This window comes from Sus scrofa, chromosome 1, assembly GCF_000003025.6.
Source record: "Sus scrofa isolate TJ Tabasco breed Duroc chromosome 1, Sscrofa11.1, whole genome shotgun sequence".
Lineage (NCBI taxonomy): Eukaryota > Metazoa > Chordata > Mammalia > Artiodactyla > Suidae > Sus > Sus scrofa.
In genome coordinates, this window is record NC_010443.5 from 272,142,411 (window position 1) to 272,169,043 (window position 26,633).

The window sequence follows — 26,633 nt, forward strand, 5'->3', positions numbered from 1 at the left end:
AACGCAAGAAAAGGAAAAGAATCAGATACAGGTTGAGAGGGAAGAAATAAAACTGGCTTTATTGGTAGATAACATAATCATTTATGTAGAATATCCAAAATAACTGACAAAAAAGCCCTGGAACTAAGAAGCGATTATAGCGACGTTGCAGAACGTCAGTTAATACACAAATATCAACGGCTTTCCTATATTATCACCAATGAAAACGTCAAATTTGAATTAAAAACACAATAGAGCTTATATTAGCACTCCCCCAAAATGAAATACTTCAGTTTAAATCCAACAAAATAGGTACAAGATGCATATGAGAACAACTACAGAACTCTGATGAAAGACACCAAGGCACAAAGAAACCAACGGCGAGACTTTCCACGCGCACGGAGAGTAAGACTCACGTAGATCAAGGTGTCAGTTCTTCTCAACTTGACCTGTAGACTCAATGCAATCGCAATCAAAATCCCAGCAGGTTGTTTTGTGGCTATCAATAAACTGATTCAAAGTTCACACCGACAGGGAGTCCCTGTGGTGGCGCAGGGGAAACACATCCAACTAGGAACCATGAGGTTCCTAGAGCTCTTCAACCCCTGGCCTCGCTCAGTGGGTTAAGGATCTGGCATTGCTGTGACCTGTGGTGTGGGTCGCAGACTCGGCTTGGACCCCCCATTGCTGTGGCTGTGGCAGAGGCCGGCAGCTATAGCTCCGATTTGACCCCTAGCCTGGGAACCTCCATATGCCACAGGTGCAGCCCTAAAAGGCAACAAAGAAAAAAATAATAATAATATAGGAGAAAACCTAAATGTCCCTGAGTGTAGCTCTCACTTTTTAGCTCCAACACCAAAAGCATGACCCATGAAAGAAATGATTGGTTAAGTTGGACTTCACTGAAGTTAGATGCCTTTGTTCTGTGAAAGACAACTTCAAGAGAATGAAAAGAGAAGCCACACATCTGGAGCAAATACATGCAAAATACACGTGTGACAAACGACTGTTATCCAAAACACACAGAGACCTCTTACAACTCAATCAGAAGACAGACAGCCTGATGAAAAAGATGCGCAAATGACCTAGACAGACCTCACCCGAGTAGCAAACAGGCTGTAAATCAGTATACGAAAAACTGCTCCACAGCATGTCATCAAAGGAACACAAACCGAAATGAGATACCACGACACACCTGCTGGACTGGGCGAGACCTGGAACCCTGCCAGCCCCATGCTGACGGGGCCGAGGAGCAACAGCAACTCTCAATTTACTGCTGGTGGGAATGTCCAATGGTGCCACCACCTGGAAGACCACGTGACGGCGTCAACTGTTGCTTTGAGATTATATTCTTCCATACATACATGTTCATCATATGTTACATGTTCATGGGCTACTGTTCCTACTACTGGTATCTAGTGTCGGTGTCTCTGAACTATTTCCATGTTAAAATAAATTTTGATTGTAACGTGCAATTCAGCTTTCTCGGGGTCATGTTCGTCTATCGTCATTTCCTCTCCTTTCATCACAAATCTTTCTTGCTCTTCCTAGGTGTGCCTCTGGCAAACAATATTGCTGACTCTTGTCTTTTTAACACACTTTAAAGTTGTGGCCATCACTCTTTAGATGTATGTGCATTTAGGTATATTCTTTCAGCATATTAAGAGCCCTCTCAACCCGAACTCTCAAATCTTTCTCTATTTCTAGGAAACTTTCAGTTCACTTTTTTTGTCTCTTGAGATCCTTATTACACATACAGTAACACTGCCACCAGACCGATTGTTTCTTTGCTATTTCCCACTTCTATCCTCTCCTCACACTTTGTGGGAAATGTCTTTGATCTGATAGTCCAGCTTCCTCACTGTTCAGGTCTATATATTTTCCATTTATTCCACTTAGCTATTTAAACTATTTTGTCTTTCATTTCCACTATCTCCCATTTGTTGTTCTTTATTAGACTCTTGTTTATGTTTCATGTTTTCTCCCCTATCTCTGAAAATACATATTTTTTAAATTACCTCAAATGAATTATTATAGTTGTACAATGTTCTGAAAATATTTAATACACTTATGATTACAAGCTTATTCTGCCTTCTCCACTAATTGTGCTTTTCTGCTCTATATGGTTCGGTTTTTCACTTTCCTCTCACAGTGACTAGAGTCCCCTCTGAAGTCACACTCCCTGGGAATATGAGGCACACCGGCTGGAGAGGCACCCTGGAGGGATAGGGGCTACACCCTGCTACCACCTAGCTTTTGTGCCTCTGCGGAACAATGGGGTAAAGGGAGAACTGGCTGGGGTGGGGCAGATATACCTGAGGGAATAAGCATCTTAGTACTAAAATCTGTAGGTCCACCCAGTTCTTATCTCTTAACAATTCTGGCTCCTTTGGTTACAATAACCCGGCCTCGGGCATGCGAGCTCTCAGGAACCGAGGACTCCGAACACACTGCCAGCCATCTCTCACACGAGCTGGGCCACAGCACCGCCCTGATGCTACCTACTGCTCTTGACTGGCAGGACCTAGCTGCCACTTTCTGGCCTTACACTGCAAGGGAACGTCAGGGCAGTGCTCTAACCCGGGGAAATGAGAGGAAGGAGAAAGGGCAAATCTGAAAAAATCCTTTTCCACTTTAACTCCCATCTACAGTCATTCTTCTAGTCTGGTCTACCTTCCTCCCACTCTGAGACCCCTTCTACTGCCCCAAGGCTTTCCCACAACATACATCTGTTCGACACACACACACGCAACTACAGCCCTCTGGCTGCTCAGAGGTCCCTTGCAGAAGAGAACGTCAAAGTCATTCGCACACATCTGACACCTAGGACAGAGCGCCACCGCCTAACACCTCGTTTAAGCTGAAGCCCCAGGCACCCTCCTTTCTCCTCAAGCCCCACATCCGTCATCAGTACGAGGGCGCTGTGAGGCTGCCTCCAAATCCACCCCGCTGAATTCACTTCTCTTTACTTCCACAGCTTCCGCCCAGATCAAGCTCTGGGGTCTTCCTCCTGGGCACCAGAGCAGCCCCATGACAGCTCGAGTCTAGGCTTGCCTTCCTACAGATGACTCCCCATTGAGCAACCAAGAACGGGGTTTTTTTAATTAAAAAAAAAAAAAAGTGAACTACTGCATACTGTGCTCTCCCAGCCTCCACACCAACCAACTGAACACCTCCCAGGGTCTTCTCGCTGCGCTGGGAATGGGAAAGCCCACCCTGCGCTTTCCGGGCCGGACGCCATCTGGCTCTGGACTGCGTGTCTCCAGCCTTACCTCCTCCCCTTCACCTCCGAGCCATCTCCCTGCAGCCGCATCAGCCTCATCCCTCTGCTCACACATGCTCAGTCAGTCCCTCTCTCAGAGCATTTCAGCCTTGACACCCCCTGCTCCTCTGCACAAAACCCTCTGCTCTGGCTTTGGGCCCAGTCTCCAGAAGAGCCTCCCAATGCCACTCATCACCATGTCCACCTGTTTGCTGCCGTCAGAGAACTAACTATAACTGGCAACGAGCTAAAGAAGCAAAACCACCTCCCTATGAGGTGCCCAGGCACTGAGAAGCACAGCTGGTACCTCGGAAGAGCACCCTCTCCTTGCCTGCTCCGTGAGCCTGCCAACTGCCACACTGTGTGCACATGTGCGCGCACACCCGGGCGCGCGCACACACGCACACAGATGACAAAGAGGGCTGCAGATGGAGACAGCAAACGGAAACTTAAGACAGAAAGAGAATTTGTCAAAACTGGCCCCCAAAACTGGCCCCTGCCAAAATAGTGTACATTTATCTAACACTTCCATGTGTTAAATGCAAAGACTAAAAAGCAGGTATTTCTTCTATCAGTCACATCATACAAAAGACGTATTTCTAGAAGCTGAATTTGTCTCATTTGTCTTCCGGGCCAAGGAATGAGTCTACATAATGTCATTACATTTCACCTGCAATGAGACAGAACAACTAGATAATCACACACTGTTCACGTCCGAAATAGGAAACCAACCACATCTTTGTCAAGAGTCTAAATACACTTTCGGAGTTCCCGTCGTGGCGCAGTGGTTAACGAATCCGACTAGGAACCATGAGGTTGCGGGTTCGGTCCCTGCCCTTGCTCAGTGGGTTAACGATCCGGCGTTGCCGTGAGCTGTGGTGTAGGTTGCAGACGCGGCTCGGATCCAGCGTTGCTGTGGCTCTGGCGTAGGCCGGTGGCTACAGCTCCGATTCAGCCCCTAGCCTGGGAACCTCCATATGCCACGGGAGCGGCCCAAGAAATAGCAACAACAACAACAACAAAGAGAGACAAAAGACAAAAAAAAAGACAAAAAATAAATAAATAAATACACTTTCGTCTTTTGTCTTTTTAGGGCCGCGCCCACAGCATATGTTGGTTCCCAGGCTAGGGGTTCAATAGGAGCTGTAGCCACCGGCCTACACCAGAGCCACCGCAACGCTGGATCCGAGCCGCGTCTGCAACCTACACCACAGCTCACGGCAATGCCGGATCCTTAACCCATTGAGCGAGGCCAGAGATGGAACCCACAACCTCATGCTTCCTGGATTCATTTCTGTGCGCCACAACGGGAACTCCAAGAATCTAAATACACTTGAGCATCCCACTGGCAGACAATACTATGAAGTCAAATCACACCCAAAGGAGGATGAGAAGATTTGGTCCAGGACTTTGGTTGATGCCACAGTCCCTGGCTCATCAGAAAGAAAATTAAAAGCAGCAAGGTGGAGTCCCCATCGTGGCTCAGCAGAAATGAACCTGACTGGTATCCACGAGGATGCAGGTTCGACCCCTGGCCTCCCCCAGTGGGTTAAGGATCGGCGTGGCCATAGGCTGTGTTATAGATCACAGACGCGGCTCGGATCCCGTGTTGCAGTGGTTCTGGCGTAGGAGGGCAGCTACAGCTCCTATTGGATCCCTAGCCTGGGAACCTCCATATGCTGCAGGCGCAGCCCTAGAAAAGACAAAAAAAAAAAAAAAAAAAAAAAAGGGAGTTTTCATCATGGCTCAGTGGTTAATAACCCGACCAGGATCCATGAGGACTCGGGTTCAATCCCTGGCCTTGCTCAGTGGGTAAAGGATCCAGCACTGCCGTAAGCTGTGGTGTAGGCCCCAGATGAGGCTCAGATCCCAGTGTCTGTGGCTGTGGTGTAGACTGGCAGCTGTAGCTCTGATTTGACCCCTAACCTGGGAACTTCCGTGTGCAGCGGGTGCGGCCCTCAAAAGACGAAAGACAGAAACAAACAAACAAAAAAACAAAACAAAACGAAAAAAGAGAAAATTTCCAAGTAAAGATGACAGCTCGAACACAGGCATTTCCTTACATTCCTCTTGAAACTCCACTGAAACACCTAAGGGAGTTTCAAAAACAGGATTAACTCACAGGATGAAGAGAAGGGAAGAGGAGACAAGTATCAAAATTCTGGAAGCTGGAAAGCAGATGGATGAATAGTGACGGACTTAGCAAGTCTAAGAAGCTGAACTGTGACCAGGAAGCAACCTGACATGTATCTCTAGATGGAGGGCTGAAGGGGCTGCCCCTCATTCCCAGGAAAAAGCTACATATTAAGTCTCTGTTCTTGGGGATAGCAGACTAGGGTTACTGTACTGAAAATAACAGGAACTGAGCAAGTATTTATCTCCTGAGTGCCTGGACCCTTCCCTCTACCCCTCACCCTCAGCCCACAGCCAGCACCCACTCAGGCCTGTATTTTCGAGGCAAACTATTGGAAGATCCTTCTCTGGGAATTCTGACCTAAGAACGACGACAACAAAACGACAGAAAAAAGTGACCTAAGGATGGGGAGGTCTGCAAATTACATTTCATCGAAATGAGGTCAGCTATTTTTTTAGCTGCACCCTACCACTCAGCACGGTAAGAAGGCAATTTCAAAGGCTAGACGTATACAATGAAAATATATACTCACTGTTTCAAAAGTATTCAGTATCATCAAAGGGAAAAACACGCTAAAATAATCTCCACAGTCTTGGAACCTGACAGGCACACGTCTCGCGATGGCCTGACAAAGACCTGATGGGGGCCCGCACTGATCAAAGTTGACAAACATCTCGTACTTCCACTTCAAGACCTCTTTAACGAAGGCGTCGGAGATGGACTGTGATGACAGGAGAATGCTGACGGCAGAGGAAGCCGGGAAAGACTTGCTCTCACCAAATGCACCTCTGTAACCTTGCCTGTTGGAAGCACTTGGAGCCTGAGAATAGGGAACGTTGCTCAAGTTCTTCACCTCACCCATTGGCTTCGGAGACATCAGAGAGGCTGGCTGCAGTACTTTTGAAATAGGCTGTACCCCATTGGACTTATTTCTTAGAGTTGGTGGAAGTGCTGAGGCATTTTCCAAAGACTTGGAAAGATTAGCAATTCGTGAAGTAGTCCTTGAGCTAAAAATCTTAGTAGTGGAAGGTCTGGAAGGTTTAGATGCAGAAAGAGGCAGGCCGGGTTTACGAAATACATCCTCATCTGCTGCTTTGGCTTCAGAGTGCTTTGAGCAGTATTCACCCTGGTTTTTCATCGTTTCAACACAATCTTTATACTTACATTTTGCGCTACTCAGAGATTCCAACTGAGGCCGACTCCTAGAATCTTCCTCGACCTGAACTGTATCTTTTCCATGAACTACTTCAATGAGTTGAGCGTTCCCTTCCTCCATTTGTGAACATAAGTCCATATCTTCAGGATCACGCTGTGTTAAAAATATATCATCTTCCTCTATGTCACTGTTGCATTCAGGCTCTCCCTCTGATTTCAAAGTTGCTATTAGGTCACCTCCACCTAAAGGGTCCTCTGAAGTAGAGGCAACTATTTCATTTGTTGGTTTTCTTCCATTCAACACTATAGGATTTTCCTGGTTCAAAGGACAAGTGTCATCAGGTGCCGGCGAAGCACGTTTTGCTTTTATAGGTTCTGGTTCAGAAGATGCACATTTTATTAACTGTTTTCCACTCCTGTTAGCAGTGACCTCGGCTCCTCCTTTGGAACTATAATCTGACCTATCTGATGCTGGTACAAATATGCCAGAATTCTGGGCTGCCTGTGGCCCTGCTCTGGCAGCATCTGCATTTTCAGGATCAAAGGGTCCTTGTCTGTTCTGTTGTGCTTTGGGTCTCACCTGCCTTCGAAACTGAAGGTCTTGATTTGTCAGCAGTTTCTTATTGTTTTTGACAGACAGAGACTGAGCAGCAATTAACTTGGTCTTTCTCTGGGTATCAACCGCTCCGACAGTTTTGCCATGGTCCCGTAATTGCGCCAAACTATCTAAAGATGGCTGTGACAACTCGAATGCCTTACGAGGACGCTTTTTCAGACCAAGCTTCTCCGCTATTGAAGTGGGTTCAGGACACTTGCGAAATTTCTTTGCTGGCACTACAGCAGGAGTGGTTCTACAACTTAGGTAATTTGAACTTTTACTCTGCCCTTTTTTAGTCTCTGCATGTGTTTTCTTTGGAGTTTCAGAAAGTGGGACTCTCCTGATAGGTTTGGAGTGAGTGCGAGGCTTAGAAGACTTCTTTAGAGAAACCTCAGTGGCTCTCGTAACACTTGCATCCGCTCTAGTCCTTTTGTCTGTACTTTTAAGACCATTTTCAGGCAGATCTCTCTCCGTATCAGACTGGCCCTCCTTTCTGATAGAAGAGGAAGGCCTTACAGGATCTTCAGCCACAGGATTTTCATATCGTTTTCGCTTGGGTTTTTTTACATCAATTTCATAAAATTCCTTAACAGAAACACTGCTGCTCTGTGGTTCTGCCTGTTCAACGCCCTCTACCTCTCTACTGACCTGTTCATATATATAATCTGTATCATAACCCCAATCATTTGTGATATCACCTGTGTAAGTCAAGCATGAATTTTTTTCGTCCTGTTGAACTGAATTCTTGTCTGGTTTCCCATCTTGCCAAACTGAAAACACTTCGTATGGACTTTCAAACTCGAAAAACTGAGAATCAGATTCCTCAAACTGCAAAGGGGATCCTGTATTTTCTTCCTTTATTACCTTCTGTTCCACATTTGTATTTGCTCCTGGAGTGCGCTGCTCTGGGCGGTCTTTCTCAGTGCATGTTTTATCCTGTTTTATGTGTTTCTCAAAACCTAGAATTCTTTCATCATCACCATCATCATCAGAATCTGAAATAATAATAATCTGTCCATGGCTGGATTCCCCATTATTTTGGTTAGCTCTGAGACATCTTTTCTCATCTTTTACTTTTCTTTGTAGCTGGGATGAACTTTTTTGAGTTGAATCTGATGGAAACTTAGTAGCACTGGCTTGAGCTAGCAAAGAGTATTTGTGGAGGTCTCTGTCTACCTGAGAATCTGTTAAGGTGTCAGACTTAGGACTGATGCCAGGGGTCTGCTCTCTTAAAACAGAACAAAACTGACTGGTACTCTTGCTAATTTCCTTATCTGTCAATTCAAGTAGCGTCACGGGATCCTTAAAGGGAGGTGTTTTGTTCATGAAAGTATCGGTCGTTTCTGCAAATGAGACCAAATCTTTACCAACGTGATATTCCTGTATTTGACAATTGTTTTCAGGGGTAGAGAAAAGATCTAACTCTTCTTCTTTCTTTATTTGTTTCTTTTTTGGCAATGAACTGTTGTCTTGAGACTTCTGTTCTCCGTGTTTATCATCCAGAATACCATTAGAGAGACTGTGTATGAAGCCATCTCCTTTCTGCCCTCCCGCATCTTTCTTTGAATGGACGCGCTCAAGGCTAGGCACGCTCAGGCTGTCGTCTACAGTGACAGCAGTACTGACAGGGCCACTATTCTTGTGTTGCTTTTTCATTACATGTGACAACTTGGCGCACACCTCATTTTTCTGTGCCTTACTTTTTCCTTTGGAGCTTCTGCCAAGAGCATCATCCCTTAGAGAGAAACCCTCATTTGATGTGGACACCTTTTCCAGAGAATCAGTCGACAAGCGTGTTGATGGTGCTGGTCCTCTGTCAAACACACTTTCCGGACCACTTCTCGAAGTACAATTCTGTGGTGTATGCGAGGAATTCTCTTTTACAGACTTATGCTTCCTTGTACTCTTTTTAACTTGCTCTTGCGTTCTTTCAGGAAAATAGTTTTTACTACTCTGCTTTAAGCACGACTCAGGTGAAAGACGATCTTCTGGTTTCAAACCTTTCATACAGTTTTGCTCATTACCCTCTTCTACAGCGTTACTTGCTTTGCTCAAAATACCCTCTTGGCCTTGACATGCATCAGCTTTCATTGGGTCTTTAGAAAATGCTGGGCTGGAACTTTCCAGACAGTGCCTGTCTTTCACAGACTTCTTCCCTTTGTGTTCATGCTCTTCTTTATTACAAGATGCAGGAGGAGTTTTACATGCAGGAGTCACATCCACAAAAGTGCTGCATTGAGGTACTTTGACTTTTATGTTTCTAATAATTTGCTTTAAACAAGTTTGTAACTCATGGGTTTCCTGACTAGTCAACTGCCAACCTAAAGATAAATTTCCTCGTAGGAATAAGTTGAGCTTATCCCAGAATTGCTTACAAAGAGTCTGCTGCCCCAGCTGATAACCTTCTTTTAGGAGACTTCTAATCAGCTGCACACAAGCAAGCTGCACAGAGTTAGATGGCACTGAGTGCAATGACAGAGATGATATCATTGCTGTTCCTTTGGAGCAGTTCCCAGACGACTTCTCAGAACTCCGTGCAAACGCGGTGGTGGGAAGCTTGGCGCACTTTACAACGGCTTCCACCCACTGCTGCGAACTAACCCACAGCAAATGCAAACATTTTTTATTTCGATGCAGTTCAATCACCGACACCAAAATGAGAAGGAAGAACTCGGTGACCTTGTCACACACCCCGTCCGTCTGGTTGAGGACGTCTTTGACTTCCGAGTGCAGGTGGTGAATAACCTCCACGATGTAGGCCACACCCAGGTCCTTAAGATCCATGAGGGACTGAACGAAAGGAATGAACCACAGGAAGGTGCTGTTGTGAACTCGCATGTCTTGACCAATATCCGACTGCAGCACGTTAGCTAATGTTTCCATTTCCTCATACATGTTAGGACAATAGTCTGGGCAAATGGCTGATCTCCACCCTGAATCCTAAAATCAAAGAAATACCGACATTCCGATAAACAAGCTAACATTCGTGATAGGTTTAATACACAAGCGGTAAAAAGAAAACGCATCTGCTCAACCCTCCTATTTTGGCATACACAGACGTACATATACATAGCCCCAAGAAACTGAAAACACAGTTCAATTCTGAGGTTAAGGTTTCAAGGAAAGGTAAATTTACAAAACCTCCATGTACTGGCTGGTTTTGATTTCTAGTCATGTAATTTATCCCCCCCATGCTACAAACATTCCACCCTTCCTATCTCTACTTAAAAATTAATCTTTTGGGAGTTCCCATCATGGCTCAGTGGAAACGAATCTGACTGGCATCCATGAGGACGCAGGTTTGACCCCTGGCCTCACTCAGTGGGTTAAGGACCTGGTGTTGCCACGAGCTATTGTGTAGGTTGCAGACATGGCTTGGCAGCAGCTACAGCTCCAATTCAACCCCTAGCCTGGGAACTTCCAGATGCCGCGGCCCTAAAAAAAAAAAAAAAAAAAAAGACAAAAAAACAAAACAAAACTTTCAAAGTGTGCATGATGTCCTTAGAGTCCACTTGTCTGCCACGCACCGCTATTCAATCAGAAGAGCAGTTCATTCTCAAAAGCTACAGATTTACCACTTACATGTGGAGTCAAAACAAACAAACAAAAAAAAAAGAATGTATACACAAAAAAACAGATCCACAGACACAGAAAACAAGCTTATGGTTATCGAAGGGGACTGGGGGATAAATTAGGAGTCTCGGGTTATCACAGACACACTACTATGTATCAAAGAGATAACCAACAAGGACCAATGTACAGCACAGGGAATTCTACTCAATATTTTGTAATAACCTGTAAGGGAAAGAATCTGAAACATATCCAAGTATATCTCTATATAAAACTAAATCACTTTGCTGTATACTTGAAACTAATAACGCAAGGCTATAACCCAACCAAACTTCAATTAAAAAAAAAAAAGGAGCTCCCGTTGTGGCAGAGGAGAAATGAATCCAACTAGGAACCATGAGGTTTCGGGTTCAATCCCTGGCCTCGATCATTGGGTAAAGGATCCGGAGTTGCTGTGAGCTGTGCTGTAGGCCGGCAGCTGTAGCTCCAACTGAACCCCTAGTCTGGGAACCTCTGTGTGCCACAGATGCGGCCAAAAAAAAAAGAACAGTTACATATCACGAAATTGGCAATTCAACTACTTACATAAAACACTGACTACACTATTAAGGCAAACTCTATCATTGGAATTCTCAAAACGTCTTGTACCTTTTTGGTCTTTTCAGGATTAAAATTGTACACAATCTGGCTGCAAGTCACCATATCATCCAAGTAAGACTCCGGTTCTAACTTCATCCTTCAATATTAAGAATAAATAGAAATTACTGTTGTTAAGTCAGTTATACAGACTGTTTGAAGTCCTGACACATCAGCTGAACCAACCTCACAGAGCTGTTCCGTATGTTTTGGATCTCTCTGTTGTAGCTCCCATTGTTGATAATGGTTTGAAATGCCTCAATAGGATCAATAAGTTGACCCCAGACCTTAGATCCAAGACGATCCAGAATCACCATGAAACAGTGTAATGCTGGCCAGAAAGGATCCACACTATCATCTGAAACACAATGGAGCAACTGTCAAATCACAAAACAATCAGCAAAAGGTACTAAACTACATCGAGAAACTAAGCACTCTTTACCAGGGTAACAACAAAACAAAGCAGCAAATAATTTAAAGTGTTGCCAACTACAGGTTCTAGAAAGGTGGCACATTTTCAAATGGTATTTGCATTTTTTAAGGCAATGCATCTCTAATCAATTTTTCCATGCGATATAAACAACTTTCTCATCCTGTTTGCCACACCTGACAGAATCTTTCCTACTCTGCTTCTTCCCGACCTTTATAATCCCACCCTAAATAAATAACAGAAAAAAAGCCTAGGAAAAACTTCGTATTTACAGATCTAAACAAAGCCCATGATGCAAGAACTTCAGGTTCAGCACGGCCCTGAACTGTGGTTGCCATCTGGCTGGCACAAAGGGCAGAATCCCCATCCCATCCAGCTGGCAGGAGTCCGCAGCCCTCGCCCTTTCCTCTTCTCTACTGAACACGCAGTTGCAAAACCCTGCCCTACTCAAGACCTTCCACTGCTTCTTAACATCTTCTAAAACAGTCAAAGTCTCAGTCAAGCACTTAGAAGATCCTACTCTACTGGTTCTCTCCAAATTTATTTTTTACACTTACATATAGATAGCCAAAAAAATACAAAAGATACATATACATACAGCCCCCCCCCCAAAAAAAGACAGCTGGCTTTTTCCAAATAGGACCAAAATGCCTTCACTATCAGCATCACCCAGCAAAAAAACCTCACCATTCTTAACTCCAGCGCAAATGGCTGTCCCTACATTAACCACTCTCCAGCCATTTAATCTACAGTACTCTTCTGAGACACGTGCTCCAACTCACTCAATCACTGACATCCCTAGAACTTTCTGCCTGATCTCTTTTGGGGCTCTTAAAATCTACCTTTCTTTCTTTTTTTTTAAATGGTAGTCATTTGTGTAGAACTTCTCACATATTTCATCCTCTGCTGCAGCTGACATAATATTGTATGTCTAGGATACTCTCAAATAAGAAAGAAAGTCATCGAGTTAGCTGAAGACAATTATGAAAGGTTTCTTAAAGAGGTGACTCATTTTGATGGAGGTTAGGGGAGCTGGATTAACACAGAGGACAGAAATATATGTGCAAAGCACAGGGAAAGAATGAACAATTTACGGAGTTCCCATCGTGGCGCAGTGGTTAACGAGTCCGACTAGGAACCATGAGGTTGCGGGTTCGGTCCCTGCCCTTGCTCAGTGGGTTAACGATCCGGCGTTGCCGTGAGCTGTGGTGTAGGTTGCAGACGTGGCTCGGATCCCGTGTTGCTGTGGCTCTGGCGTAGGCCGGTGGCTACAGCTCCAATTTGACCCCTAGCCTGGGAACCTCCATATGCCTCGGTAGCAGCCCAAGAAACAGCAAAAAGACAAAAAAAAAAAAAAAAAAAGAATGAACAATTTACGTAGCTAATGCTAGTAAGCAAATTAGTAATAACGTTAATCAGAAGAGTCTAGCAACAAAATGTATGTGATCCAAATATAACATTTACACATTTCAGAACATCCCACAAAAGATTTCATATCCACACTGAAGTTGTCTACAGAGAAGTAAATGTGGGGAAAAAGTATTTGTCATGTTTTCATAGGGTTTGGTATGCTGAGTCTTCCCTGACTCATTCCTTCATAAAGAGGAAAAATCAGAAACAGTAGTACAGATTCTCCCTGACCAGCCTGAACAAACCATGAGCAAAACCGAGCTGGGCTCCAGTAACAAACATGACAATTTCAAGACTCTGCACAGCACCGTCCGAGGGAACCTTGTGGGATGATGGGATGGTCTTAGGCCTGCACTGTTCAATTCAGGAGCAACTGGGCACAGGTGCTCTTGAGGTGCAACTAGTGGGACTGAACACCTGAATTTTTATTTTTATTTAAATTTCACCGATTTAAATAGCCACATTTGGCTGGAGGCCCCCATGCTGGACATGGTGAACCAAAGAGAAATGAAAGATCAGGCAGAAGGGAGATACTGGGGCAGAGGAGGCTCTCTGCACAATTTTAACTACCATGTCACCAGAAATTTTCCTCCTTTAGGTTCTAGCCTTTTTTTTTTCCCCTTATTAGGGCTGCACCTGCAGCATATGGAAGTTCCCACGCTAGGGGTCAAATCAGAGCTGCAGCTCCCAGCCCTCGTGAGAGCAACACCAGATCCGAGCCTCGTTGCGACCTACAACACAACTCATGACAACACCGGATCCTTTAACCCGCTGAGTAAGGCCAGGGATGGAACCCACAACCTCATGGATACTAGTGAGATTCTTAACCCATTGAGCCCCAACGGGAACTCCTAGGTTCTAGTTTTGATTCTACCACTAACTGGGTATTTCAATGTGAAAAAGTTAACGTCCTTGGGCTTCAGTTTCTTCTTTTCTGAAAGTAAGGTGTCGAGTTAAATTCTCAAGGTCAGAACTTAAAATTCTGAGTCTGTGACCTAAACCATAAAACTTTCACTTTTTTTCTCTACATCATAGAGCCAAATCCTTCCAGTGACACTAGTATTCTCAAAGTGTGCCATCATCACAGAAGCAGGAAATAAAGGTTTTTACCATCTGATTGTCTCTCCATGGTGTGAAGTATTGATTGCATAAAGTCATTTTGTTTGTCTGGGCCCAACAACAGTGAATCCATGGCTTGCTCCTCAAGAATGGTCAGCAACATGCAAATCCCTGTAAGATCATGTACAATTTTCTTGCATTGATTAAATAACACTGTTTGAAAGCCTTTTCCAGTTTGGTTGGCAAAAGAATAACTTAAAAGGCAGTAATAAGACAAAGCACCATAGTATCCAGTTCCTCACCCAGTGGGTCTGAGATAGTCATACACACCTGCTCCACAGGAGAGAGCTTCAGGCTGAAGAAACACGGAAGGTGGCATGAACTGGGTTAGAAAACAACCTTCAAGATGACTACCACACACTGTATCTCACAGAACCTAAGACCCTTAAATTTCAAGATCACCATATTTCAGGTACAAATCACTGCCAAATATAACACATGACTATAAGACCTAGAATCAATGAAGTAGGACAGAACTATTTTAAGTCAGTACAGAACCTGTTGAAATCCTTTCTGCCAGGAAATATTTTACAGGTGGGAAAAGAGGTGTTAAACCATTTTTTTTGGTCACCCTCACAGCACGTGGGAATTGCTGGGCCAGGGATTGAACCCATGCCACAGCAGTGGCAACGCTGGATCCTTAACCCACTGAGCCACCAGGGAACTCCTTAAACCTCTTTTTAAAGTAGATCAAAGACAGAGTTTCCTGTCATGGCTCAGCAGGTCACGAACCTAACTAGATCCGTGAGGATGCAGGTTCGATACCTGACCTTGCTCAGTGGGTTAAGGATCTAGCATTGCCATGAACTGTGGTGTAGGTTGCAGACATGGCTTAGATCTGGCATTGCTGTGGCTGTGGTGTAGGTCGGCAGCTGCAGCTCAGATTTGACCCTTAGCCTGGGAACCTCCATAAGCCGCAGGAGTGGCCCTAAAAAGCAAAAACAGTTTAAAAAAAAAATAAAGTAGATCAAAGCCTATTAAGGTCAGCTACTATGCTAATATTTTGTTATAGTTAACACTGCCTTACACAGAAGATTTATTTACCACACATGAAAATATACCTCTTATACAACTGATTTCTAGGACAAAGAAAGCTTAATAACAAGATGTAACAGTTGTCAATTTAATGACAGAACAAGAACTGGGAACTATGCAATCCTTTATTTAGCAATTCTGATCAGATTACCAAACGAAATCACTTCTTTTGCAGGAAAATCCTAAGAACTATTACAAAATACTAATTACATTTGCACAGGAACAATACTCACCTAACCAATAGCTTTTGTAGTTGGTAGTATCATACATGTGCGAGGGCAGAAGAATCAGTTTGCCCTTCTCAAGGACAGAAGTGGTATAAATCTCAGGACGTTCTAAAAGCCCCAACTCGATGACTTTAAACAGGCAAGTCAAAACCTCCTGCAAGTCATAATAATCATCTCTGTCCACTTTCCCCAGGTTTCTTGCCGTCAGGATAGCCCAACGCCGCACCTGGAAGGGTAACACCTTTGTTACTTCCTTTGACAACCAACTGCCCGTATACGGCAAGGACCTACGTAAAACAGGATTCTATACAGGTTTTAAAAAAGAGACATCAACTGTATTTCAATAAAGAAAAATCAGTTTGTTGTACACAAACTTATACAGTGTCGCAATGTCAATTACATCTCAATAAAACTGGAAGAGAAACTATACAAAGGACTTCAGGAAAAAAATGATTTTTAAAGAAAATAAGCCAAAAGGTCCACAATAGAAAAAAAAAAAAGACACAAGATAGTAATTTACAGTCAAACTTTGAACAACAAACAGCGGTTGGGGCACCTTTGTGGGCTTAAAAATTTGAATATAACATACCCAGTACAACCTCCACATCCAAAGTCCTGCACTGCAGATTCAACTAACCTCAGATCACGTTGTACTATATACCACATGCTATTGAAAAGAATCTCTGTGTAAGTGGACTCGTGCCATTCAAACCCATGCTGTCCAAGGGGCAACCTTAATGCACGGTGTCAACTATACTTGATCCTGATCTGAACAAGCTACCCGAGTAAAGCAGTTTGAGACAATCACTTCCATTCATTTAAACACTGACTAGAAATATGGTTTTATTTTATTTATTTATTTATTTTTGTCTTTTGCCTTTTCTAGGGCCGCTCCCATGGCATATGGAGGTTCCCAGGCTAGGGGTCGAATCGGAGCCATAGCCGCTGGCCTACACCACAGCCACAGCAACAGCAACGCGGGATTCGAGGCACGTCTGCAACCTACACCACAGCTCACAGCAACGCCGATCCCTAACCCACTGAGCAAGGCCGGGGATCGAACCCGCAACCTCATGGTTCCTAGTGGGATTCGTTAATCACTGAGCCATGACAGGAACTCCGGAAATGTGACTTTAAATCCTTGTCTTCCAGAGACATATACTGAAGTATTTTATGGATGAAATGCTCTCGTGTTTAAGATGTGCACTAACTAAACCAAAGGGGAGTAAAACAGTGACCATATACTGACAACAGAGGAAGCACAGTGATGGCTGTGTGGGGTTCATTACACCATTGACCTTGATACGTTTGTAATTTTTTTTTGGTCTTTTTAGCGCCACACCCACGGCATATGAAGGTTCCCAGGCTAGGGGTCCAATCGGAGCTGTAGCCGCCGGCCTACACCAGAGCCACAGGAACTTGGGAACCGAGCTGCATCTGCAACCTATACCACAGCTCATGGCAACGCCAGATCCTTAACCCACTAAGTGAGGCCAGGGATTGAACCTGCATCCTTACAGAGACTATGTGAGGTTTTTAACCTGCTGAGCCACAACAGGAACTCCTCAAATGATTTCAATGGTATTTCCACGTGCTTGGAGCAGGACGGGCAGGCATGCAAGGAAAGCAAGAGAGAACAGTCCCTCCGCACTTTGTTCAGGTCAACGAAAGAATTTCAAATTATTCCCTTGTCTTTCAAATTGAAGCATCACCTCTCAGAAGTAGTATCCTACAGGAGTTCCTGCCATGGCTTGGCGGAAAGGCTTCCAACTAAGCATCCATGAGGACACAGGTTCAATCCCTGGCCTTGAACAACAGATTAAGGATCCGGCGTTGCCATGAGCTGTGGCATAGGTCACAGATGTGGTTCAGATCTGGCGTTGCTGTGGCTGTGCTGTAGGCCTGCGGCCACAGCTCCAATTTGACCCCTAGAGCCTGGGAACCTCCATATGCCGCCAGTGTTGCCCTAAAAAGACCAAAAAAAAAAAAAAAAAAGCAGTACCCTATGCTCTTAAATCTCCTCTTCTTTGACACCCCCACCCCCACCCCCAGCAGCAACCTCTCCTTAACTACAGTAATTTTACAAGAGAATAATTTTGGCAAATATTTTAAACAAAATACACATCAAACCCTCTATTCTAGTTATCACCAGGTGCGAAAATCAAACACCACCGTCCACTGCCTAACCCTCACTCACCATTTCATTGGGGTGGACCAGGAATAAATAGATCCCTGGATGTTTGTCAAAAACCTGAAAGGAGCAATTAGCTTGTTCCATCCGGCAAAGTGCTTCAACACATAATTCATCTAAACAGAAAAAAACAAGGCAGTAAATAAAGACATAAATCCCATCAACTTGATTAAGTTGCCCACACCTGGCTCTTCCAGTTGCTTGTATGTATGTAAATGAAAAGTTCTTTTTTTTTTTAACTGAATTCCTCTGACTGTACTATGTACTAGCACGTACATCTCCTTACACACTGGGCGTCACGATCTCCATAGGTACCTTCTTACAAGTATGACGGCAGGTCCACCCCCATGGGCATTTTACCTCTTGGTTCATGTGGACTTCACCTGGTACCAGAGCAATTCACCCCCAAATGGTTCCTCTGTCCTCCTCTCAGTTACTGAGGAATCCATTTTCTCCACTGGTTTGAAATGCTATCATCATCAAACACTAAATTCCCCAAATGTACCTGGTTTCCTTGTGGACTGCACTGTCTAAGCTTCTGTGCCAGTGCTACTCTAATCACTGTTGTTTATGGAAATTTCCTCAGTGCTCTTTTCAGAAGCTTCAAAGAACATGCAGTGACAGTGACTGCCTTTGGGGAGGAGGAACAGTGGCTGGAAAAGCAAGAGAGCTCCGGAGGCCTTGAGGATGTTTTGTTTCTCGATCTGGGTGCTGGCTACACACAAGTGTGCTTAGTTTATGAAAAAATCATCACGTTTATACAGTTTTCTGGACATTTTCTGTTTTATTTTGTTTTGTTTCTTTAAGGCTGCACACACACAGCACAGAGAAGTTCCCGGGCCAGGGATCGAACACACACCACAGCAGTAACCAGAGCCACAGCCGACAATGCCAGATCCTCAACACACTAGGTCACCAGAGAACTCCTAGACAGGACAGTCTCCAACAAATGTCTGAAAAATGATTTGTCAGAATTTGAAAATCTAATTATTTTCAATTTATTTAGAAAGAACTGATTTATCTAACATATCTTTAGATCACTTCAGTTTACTGAAAATATAGAGGTTAGAGAAACAAGTGAAATTACACGACCAGGAAGCAATCAGAAAAATCCAGCAAGTTCATCAATCCACAAGGCAACCTCTTGGTCTCAGCCAAGTCAAAGTTCCAGGGGAAGAAAGTGTGTTAGGAAAATCTGAACATGGGCTAGCTAAGGTAGATGCCTAAAGATACTGTTATTTTGCTAGATCTGATGGATGAGGACAATGTCTTCAAGAGACCCACATGAAGAAAGGTAAACATAAATGACTACCATCTCAGCAGCCAATCACAACATGCTACGCCACACTGACTGGTGAAAACCACTGCAGACCGTGGTTCTCAACCCAGGACAACCCGGCCTCTCCCCGACCCCCAGCTCCCCAGGCGACATTTGACAACATCTGGAGACTTTTCTTTCTAGGGCCGCACGCACGGCATAGGAGGTTTCCAGACTAGGGGTCCAATAGGAGCTACAAATGCCGGCCTATGCCACAGCTACAGCAACGCCAGATCCTTAAATCACTGAGCAAGGCCAGGGGTAGAACCCGAAAGCTCATCGTTCCTGGTCGGATTTGTTTCCACTACGCCACAATGGGAACTCCAAGACATTTTTGGTTGTCACAACTGCAGCAGTGGGGAGAGCAGAGCACTACTGGCATCTAGTGGAGAGAGGCCAGGGACTCTGGCAAACATCCTACAAGGGACAGCACAGCCCCCACAACAAAGAATCACCCAGGCCAAAAGGTCAACAGTGCCGACAGTGAAAAAGAAACCCTGCTATAGGCAAATGACAAAAATGAAAATGAACTGAATGGGGAGTTCCCTTCGTGGCTCAGCAGGAACCCGACTAGCATCCATGAGGATGTGGGTTCGATCCCTGGCCTCACTCAGTGGGTTAAGGATCCGGCGTTGCCGTGAGCTGTGGTGTAGGTTGCAGACACAGCTCAGATCTAGCATTGCTGTGGCTGTGGCGGAGGCTACAGCTCCGATTCGACCCCTAGCCTGGAAACCTCCATATGCCACGGGTGTGACCCTAAAAAGACAAAAAGAACAACAAAAAAATTTAACTGAACGGATAGATGAGTAAGTTTGGGATAAAGCAAATACAGCAGGATGTTAACAACTGTAGAATTTATGTGGTATGTCTATGGTTTTCACTTATTTATGTGTTTGAAAACTGTCATAATAAAGTGTTGGGAAAATATTAAGTATCCTAATTATATGTTTAACAGATTTTCAATATAGATCGAACCAAAATTCTTAATAGTAAAACTGATATAACTGTGGAACACCCAAGATACTCACTAACACGCTCATGCAAAAGCAGATAAGGATATTTCAGTATTTCCAGAAGTGGAACTCGAAGCTTATTTTCAAAGTCTTGGCCAGTGAAGTCAAACAGCTGTGCCTCTCCATTGTTGTCCACTATATATAACTCGTCATCATCTTCAATTTCGGCCTTCATGGATTTTTCAAAGTGATTTATGAGACGTACGGTTTCTAGTTCCCATAAAGTCTACAGGCAAAGAAAAACCGGGCAGAGTGCTTTAAGGTTTATTATCAACAAAACACGCTGGATGTGATGATCTTTCCAGAAAGCCACTTCCTAAGTGCAAAAATTTGGAAGTTTCAAGTATTTAACATCGTATATCAGATTTATTTGAAGAGAACAGCCACTAAGTCTAAAACTGGCTTTTATGATACATGAACATGAGTAGTACGTAAAGCATGACCGGTTTTTTGTTGTTGTTCTTCAGATTTTTTTTTTTTTTTTTTTTTTTGCTTTTTAGGGCTGCACCCACAACATATGGAAGTTCCCAGGCTAGGGGTCAAATCGGAGCTACAGCTGCCAGCCTACGCCACAGGCCACGTCGTCATGGATCCTAGTCGGGTTCACTAACTGCTGAGCCACAAAGGGAATTCCCCCTCCTCCTTTCTCTATTATTACACATATCTCCATGATCTGTGTTCCATTTTTCATCATATAAACGTAATAAACCAAATTTTCAAAGCCACATATTTAAAACCGCATGTTTTACTCTGGTTACTATGACTGAAAAACAAGCTTATCCTTATTGCTTTATACCGTTTACCCACTTAAAAAATGGGAGTTCCCATCGTGGCTCAGCAGTAACAAAGCCGAAGAGCATCCATGAAGATGTAGGTTTGATCCCTGCCCTTGCTCAGTGGGTTAAGGATCCAGTGTTGCCATGAGCTGTGGTATAGGTCGCAGATGCGGCTCAGATCTGGTGCTGCTACGGCTGTGGTGTAGGCCGGTGTAGGCCAGCAGCTAGAGCTCTCATTTGACGCCTAGCCTGGGAACTTCTATATGCAGCAGGTATAGCCCTAAAAAGACCAAAAAAAAAAAAAAAGAGGGTAAAAAAAATCATTAGCCAATAAAAAATCCAAGCCATTGAGATAATGAATGTAACACTGTCAAACACAATGACACAAAACCAAAAACACAAACGAAAATGAAAAACCCTTATATCACTTATTTCGTAAAATTGTTTTATATCAAAATGACTAGGGAGTCCCCACTGTGGTATAGCGGAAACAAATCCAACTAGTATACACAAGGATGCAGGTTCGATCCCTGGCCTTGTTCAGTGGGTCAGGGATCTGGCGTTGCCATGAGCTGCGGTACAGGTCGCAGATACGGGTCGGATTCTGAGTTGCTGTGGCTGTGGTGTAGGCCGGCAGCTGTAGCTCCCATTTGACCCCTAGCCTGGGACCTTCCATATGCCCAAATGCGGCCCTAAAAAGCAAAAAAAAAAAAAAAAAAAAAAAAAAAGAAAGAAAAAGAAAAAAGAAAAAAAGGAAGACCACAGTGGAGGATTATAATATTCTGTTTTAGGGAGTTCCCGTCATGGCTCAGTGGTTAACAAATCCAACTAGGAACCATGAGGTTGCGGGTTCAATCCCTGGCCTCGCTCCGTAGGTTAAGGATCTGGTGTTGCCGTGAGCGGTGGTGGAGGTTGAAGATGCGGCTCCGATCTGGCGTTGCTGTGGCTGCGGTGCAGGCCGGCAGCTACAGCTCTGATTAGACCCCTAGCCGTATGGAGCGGGTGTGGCCCCAGAAGACAAAAATACATACATATGTACATAATAAAAATAAAATTCTGTTTTAGGTTTCAACTCAACTCTTTTTTTTTTTTTTTTTATCTTTTTGCTATTTCTTTGGGCAGCTCCCGCGGCATGTGGAGGTTCTAGGGCCGTTCCCCATGGCATGTGGAGATTCCCAGGCTAGGGGTTGAATCGGAGCTGTAGCCACTGGCCTATGCCAGAGCCACAGCAACGCAGGATCCGAGCCGCGTCTGCAACCTACACCACAGCTCACGGCAACGCCGGATCGTTAACCCACTGAGCAAGGGCAGGGACCGAACCCGCAACCTCATGGTTCCCAGTCGGATTCGTTAACCACTGCGCCACGACGGGAACTCCTCAACTCAACTCTTCTCATTCAGTCAGTACTTACTCGGCACCTACTATCTACCAGGCAATGAGTCAGGTACTAGAAGTACATTAGCTTTCAACGTTTAAAGCACATTATCAGTTCTCTGAATGCTGCCCACAGTTTAAATGTATTCTCTTCCTAGTTACACTAGCCATGTACTGTAAATTACCTCATGTAAGGAGGGCAACTCCTCCCTTGCTTTGTGGTATTCAGCCACACACTCCAAGCAGTAGCAGAGGTCTTCATCGGCTGTTTGAAATTCACTGGAGCGGGTCCTGGATGCATAGCGTGTCAGGAAGCCTACGGTGGAAGCACCACCCGGTGTACACCAGCAACAGGTGCTCATTCTGTGCCTGTTTCCAGAAAAGAAGACATCAAAAGACTAAAGAGAAACAACAACAACAGTTCAAGCCTATTCTGATGGAGAACGGGTCCACCTCCTACAACGGACGCTGCCTTCAACTTAAAATGCGCCCCCACCACACGCAGAACTGACCATTCTGCGGACCAGCTCATCACTGACGAACAAAACCTGAGCCTACGCTTAAAAACCATCTGCGACACATGAAAAATACTCCAATGCAGTCAGTCAGCAGTGAACACCATTAAGCAATGCACACTTGTGCTATAAAGGCGGCTCAGAACTCCACGATACTGATGGAAAATACACAGAAGTCCCAATGTTTTCAAAGTACAGATTCTGCAATGGTCTAAGAATGTACTCGAGTTAAGTGGAACACTCAGGAAACCTTCTCCATCTCCTGAAGCCATGTTCTAGAAATCCCTGGATTGCAGACGCGGCTCGGATCCCGCGTTGCTGTGGCTCTGGCGTAGGCCGGTGGCTACAGCTCCGATTCGACCCCTAGCCTGGGAACCTCCATATGCCGCGGGAGCGGCCCAAGAAATAGCAACAACAACAACAAAAAGACAAAAAAAAAAAAAAAAAAAAAGAAATCCCTGGAAACCTACAAAAGTCCATAAACATCAGTCCCTCCTAATAACAAAAACTCATACAGGGAGGAATTTTCTCTTGGTTAGAAAGTAGATATACATGAATTTGCAATGTGAATATGAATTGCTGCCCGTAACTCACTGCTCATCAATGCAGTATCAGCTGCAAGAGCGTCAAATGTTAACTACCCATTAATATAAAGTTTGATACTTAACAGTCTTTATCTCCATTTTTTGGTTTTATAACTTCCATATGCCACAGGTGCAACAAAAAAAAGTTTTTAATTTTAAAAAAATCACGCATTTGTCTTGTGAATTGACTTTTTAAATTCATTAAATATTAACTATATGCTTTTTACATGCTTCTGAAAAGAATTTAGGGCAGCTTTCAAAATTAAAGTACATAGAGAAGAGGACACTTTGAAAAAACCTTAAAATAGAAATCAAAACTTACTTAGAAGTAATTTAATTTCATTAAGTCCTAAATTAGAGGAGCTTTCTGAAAAGTAGAGCAAAAATATAAGTCTTCATTTGAAAAACAAAAGTAATATTCTTGTTTGGCCTGAGAGTCCTGCCCTTTCCTGACACGAATTCTAATTCAACGACATTTTTTAAGGGTGCAGCAAACTAGGCACGACCCAGTCATGTCACAGACATTAGGACCCAGAATTGCTATGGCTGTAAGGTCGGCAGCTGCAGCTCCAATTCAACCCGTAGCCTGGGAACCTCCATATATCAGGGTGCGGCCCTAAAAAGCAAAAAGAAAAAAAATTATTTCACAAAAAGCCAATACTGTAATACCACAAAGTTAAAAGTCTGCAGAAGCTTTTTTTCCCCAGTGACGTACTTCAGTTAAGTTTCACTTTCTAGATGACTGGAGAACAGAAAATGAAACTTACAGGAAATCTCACAAACATCAATTGTTTCAAGCTTGACTTAGGCTGCTAACAGCATGCAGTAAATTGAAACCTCGAAAAAATTAAAGTACTGAAGTACAAATAAAACATTGTATACTTTTTTTTTTCTTTTTTTAAGACCACATCTGCTGCATATAAAGTTCCCAGGCTAGGATCTGAATCAGCGCTATGGCTGCTGTGTTAACCCACACCGTGTTAGGTTCTCAACCAGCTGAGCCACAACGGGGAACACCAAAAGAAATTTCCTATTAAGAAAATTGTGGGGGAGTTCCCGTCGTGGCGCAGTGGTTAATGAACCCGACTAGGAACCATGAGGTTGCGGGTTCGGTCCCTGCCCTTGCTCAGTGGGTTAACGATCTGGCGTTGCCGTGAGCCGTGGTGTAGGTTGCAGACGCAGCTCGGATCTGGCATTGCTGTGGCTCTGGCGTAGGCTGGCGGTTACGGCTCCGATTAGACCCCTAGCCTGGGAACCTCCATATGCCTCGGAAGCAGCCCAAAGAAATAGCAAAAAGACAAAAAAAGAAAAGAAAAGAAAAGAAAATTGTGGAGGGAGTTCCTGTTGTGGCTCAGCGGAAACGAATCCAACTAGGAACCATGAGGTTGCGGGTTCGATCCCTGGCCTCGCTCAGTGGGTTAAGGTGGTGTTGCCATGAGCTGTGGTGTAAGTTGCAGATGCGGCTTGGATCTGGCGTTGCTGTGCCTGTGGCAGAGGTCGGCAGCTGTAGCTCCGATTAGACCACTAGCCTGGGAACCTCCATATGCCACAGATGCAGCCCTAAAAAAAAAATTAATTAGGAGTTCCCTTCGTGGCGCAGTGGTTAACGAATCCGACTAGGAACCATGAGGTTGGGGGTTCGGTCCCTGCCCCTGCTCAGTGGGTTAACGATCCGGCGTTGCCGTGAGCTGTGGTGTAGGTTGCAGACGCGGCTCGGATCCCGCGTTGCTGTGGCTCTGGCGTAGGCTGGCAGCTACAGCTCCGACTGGACCCCTAGCCTGGGAACCTCCATATGCCGTGGGAGCAGCCCAAGAAATAGCAAAATGACACACACACACAAAAAAATAATTAAAAAAATAAAAAACAAAAATAACAGCTGGCCAGAAACAAAGCAACAATTACTTCTTCACCCTTCCCAGCTGAACTTCTTGAAAAAGTAATAGATTCACCTCTTTACCTCCTTTGCACTTTGGCTTCTACCTTACACTTCACAGCATGTTTTCAGAGTCCCTAGTGCTCTCTGCAACGCCAAATCCAAAAGGTCCTTCAACTGCTCTAAAGCACATGAAAATACTAACCATGTACTCCTTAGCTAACACAATACGCCATTCTCCTTTCACTTCCTGAAATCTCCTTCATAATCCTCTTTCCTTTTCCCGCCTCTTGATGTCAAAATTTCCTAAGGCTTGTCCTTAGGAGTCCAACCTCTTCGTTTAACATCCTCTTTCTGGGTGACTGAATGCAAACCACTGCTTCAACCACTACCTACTGAAGCTTCCCAAAGCCTGAGAATGTATGTAGAACTCTAAATGCGATGCTTACCTACGTTTCAGCTACTCAGTAAAAGGCCGCCTAGCCCAGAATTCCACAGAGATATAGCCGTCCATTCCATATCCACAGGGGATTGGTTCCAGAACAGCCCCGGATATCAAAATCTGCATATGCTCAAGTCCCTCACATAAAATCGTGTAACACAACGAACACAGTCGGCCCTCTGTATCCAAGGCTGCAATACCCAAAGGTTGCAGGGACAACTGTGCCCCATACCCAACCGCAGAGTGACTCTCCACTCACCTGACAGGTGCCTCAAAGCAAACAGAAGCAGACCAGACCAGGCTCTTTCCCGTACATCTAGTACCTGCCCTGTAAGCTCTGTACCCTCAACAGCACCCTGCCTGCAGTTTCCAAACCAGAAACCTGTGAATTACGCTGCACTCTCCTCCCTCAGCCCCCATCTCTGACTTCCAGAGTCTCCCACCTTCGTCACGTCTGTATTTTACTCTTAAGTGAGACTGCCACTGCCGTAGTTGAATACACTTCATTATTTGGATTACAGAGAAAACCTAAATGCCTTTTGCTGGATCCACCACCAATTCCTTCTCCAAAATGCTGCCAAAGGCCAAAGCAAAAACTGGACTTTGAAAGCATAAATGACTCCTCGACATTTGGGGGATAAAATTTAAATGTTTGAGGAGTTCCCTGGTAGCCTGGCGGTGAAGAACTTGGCATTAACACTGCTGTGGCTCTAATTAAAATGTTTGAGCTCACCACGACCTGGCTTAAGCATCATCTATGACCCTCCGTGACCTGGCTTCAGCATAATCTCTTGCCATTCCCCCTTACCCGCTCTTCCTAAAATGCTTCCTAGTGTTTGGCATTGCCTGCCTTTATGGAAGCCCTTCCACCTGCCTTGAACACCCACCCTTCATATCTGCCTGTCTTTTAACCCTGGATGCATAAGAGACTCACCAAAGGAACTTGGGGAGGGGAAAAAAAAAAGGAGACGGTGAGATACTACTGATAAAA

General features: G+C 44.5%; 1 protein-coding gene across 14 annotated transcripts in view; it reads right to left on the bottom strand.

Moving 5' to 3' along the window:
- The window catches only part of SETX (senataxin), a 77,409-nt gene that overhangs the window by 48,962 nt on the left and 1,814 nt on the right, over positions 1–26,633 (bottom strand). For 6 of the 14 annotated variants that reach the window (XM_013987048.2, XM_013987041.2, XM_021070651.1 and 3 more), the window contains exons 3-11: positions 22,414–22,597; positions 20,093–20,303; positions 17,753–17,862; positions 15,562–15,781; positions 14,285–14,404; positions 11,521–11,692; positions 11,347–11,434; positions 5,908–10,068; positions 5,305–5,331 (exon numbers count right to left, since the gene is read on the bottom strand). In XM_013987048.2, coding sequence (XP_013842502.1) covers positions 5,305–5,331; positions 5,908–10,068; positions 11,347–11,434; positions 11,521–11,692; positions 14,285–14,404; positions 15,562–15,781; positions 17,753–17,862; positions 20,093–20,303; positions 22,414–22,590 — 5,286 coding nt within the window. In that variant the 5' untranslated portion in view covers positions 22,591–22,597. Of the gene's footprint in view, positions 1–1,174; positions 4,095–5,304; positions 5,332–5,907; positions 10,069–11,346; positions 11,435–11,520; positions 11,693–14,284; positions 15,782–17,752; positions 17,863–20,092; positions 20,304–22,413; positions 22,598–26,633 lie in introns of those variants that run through there. The other 8 variants (XM_021070661.1, XM_021070725.1, XM_021070654.1 and 5 more) reach the window with 4 other exon arrangements.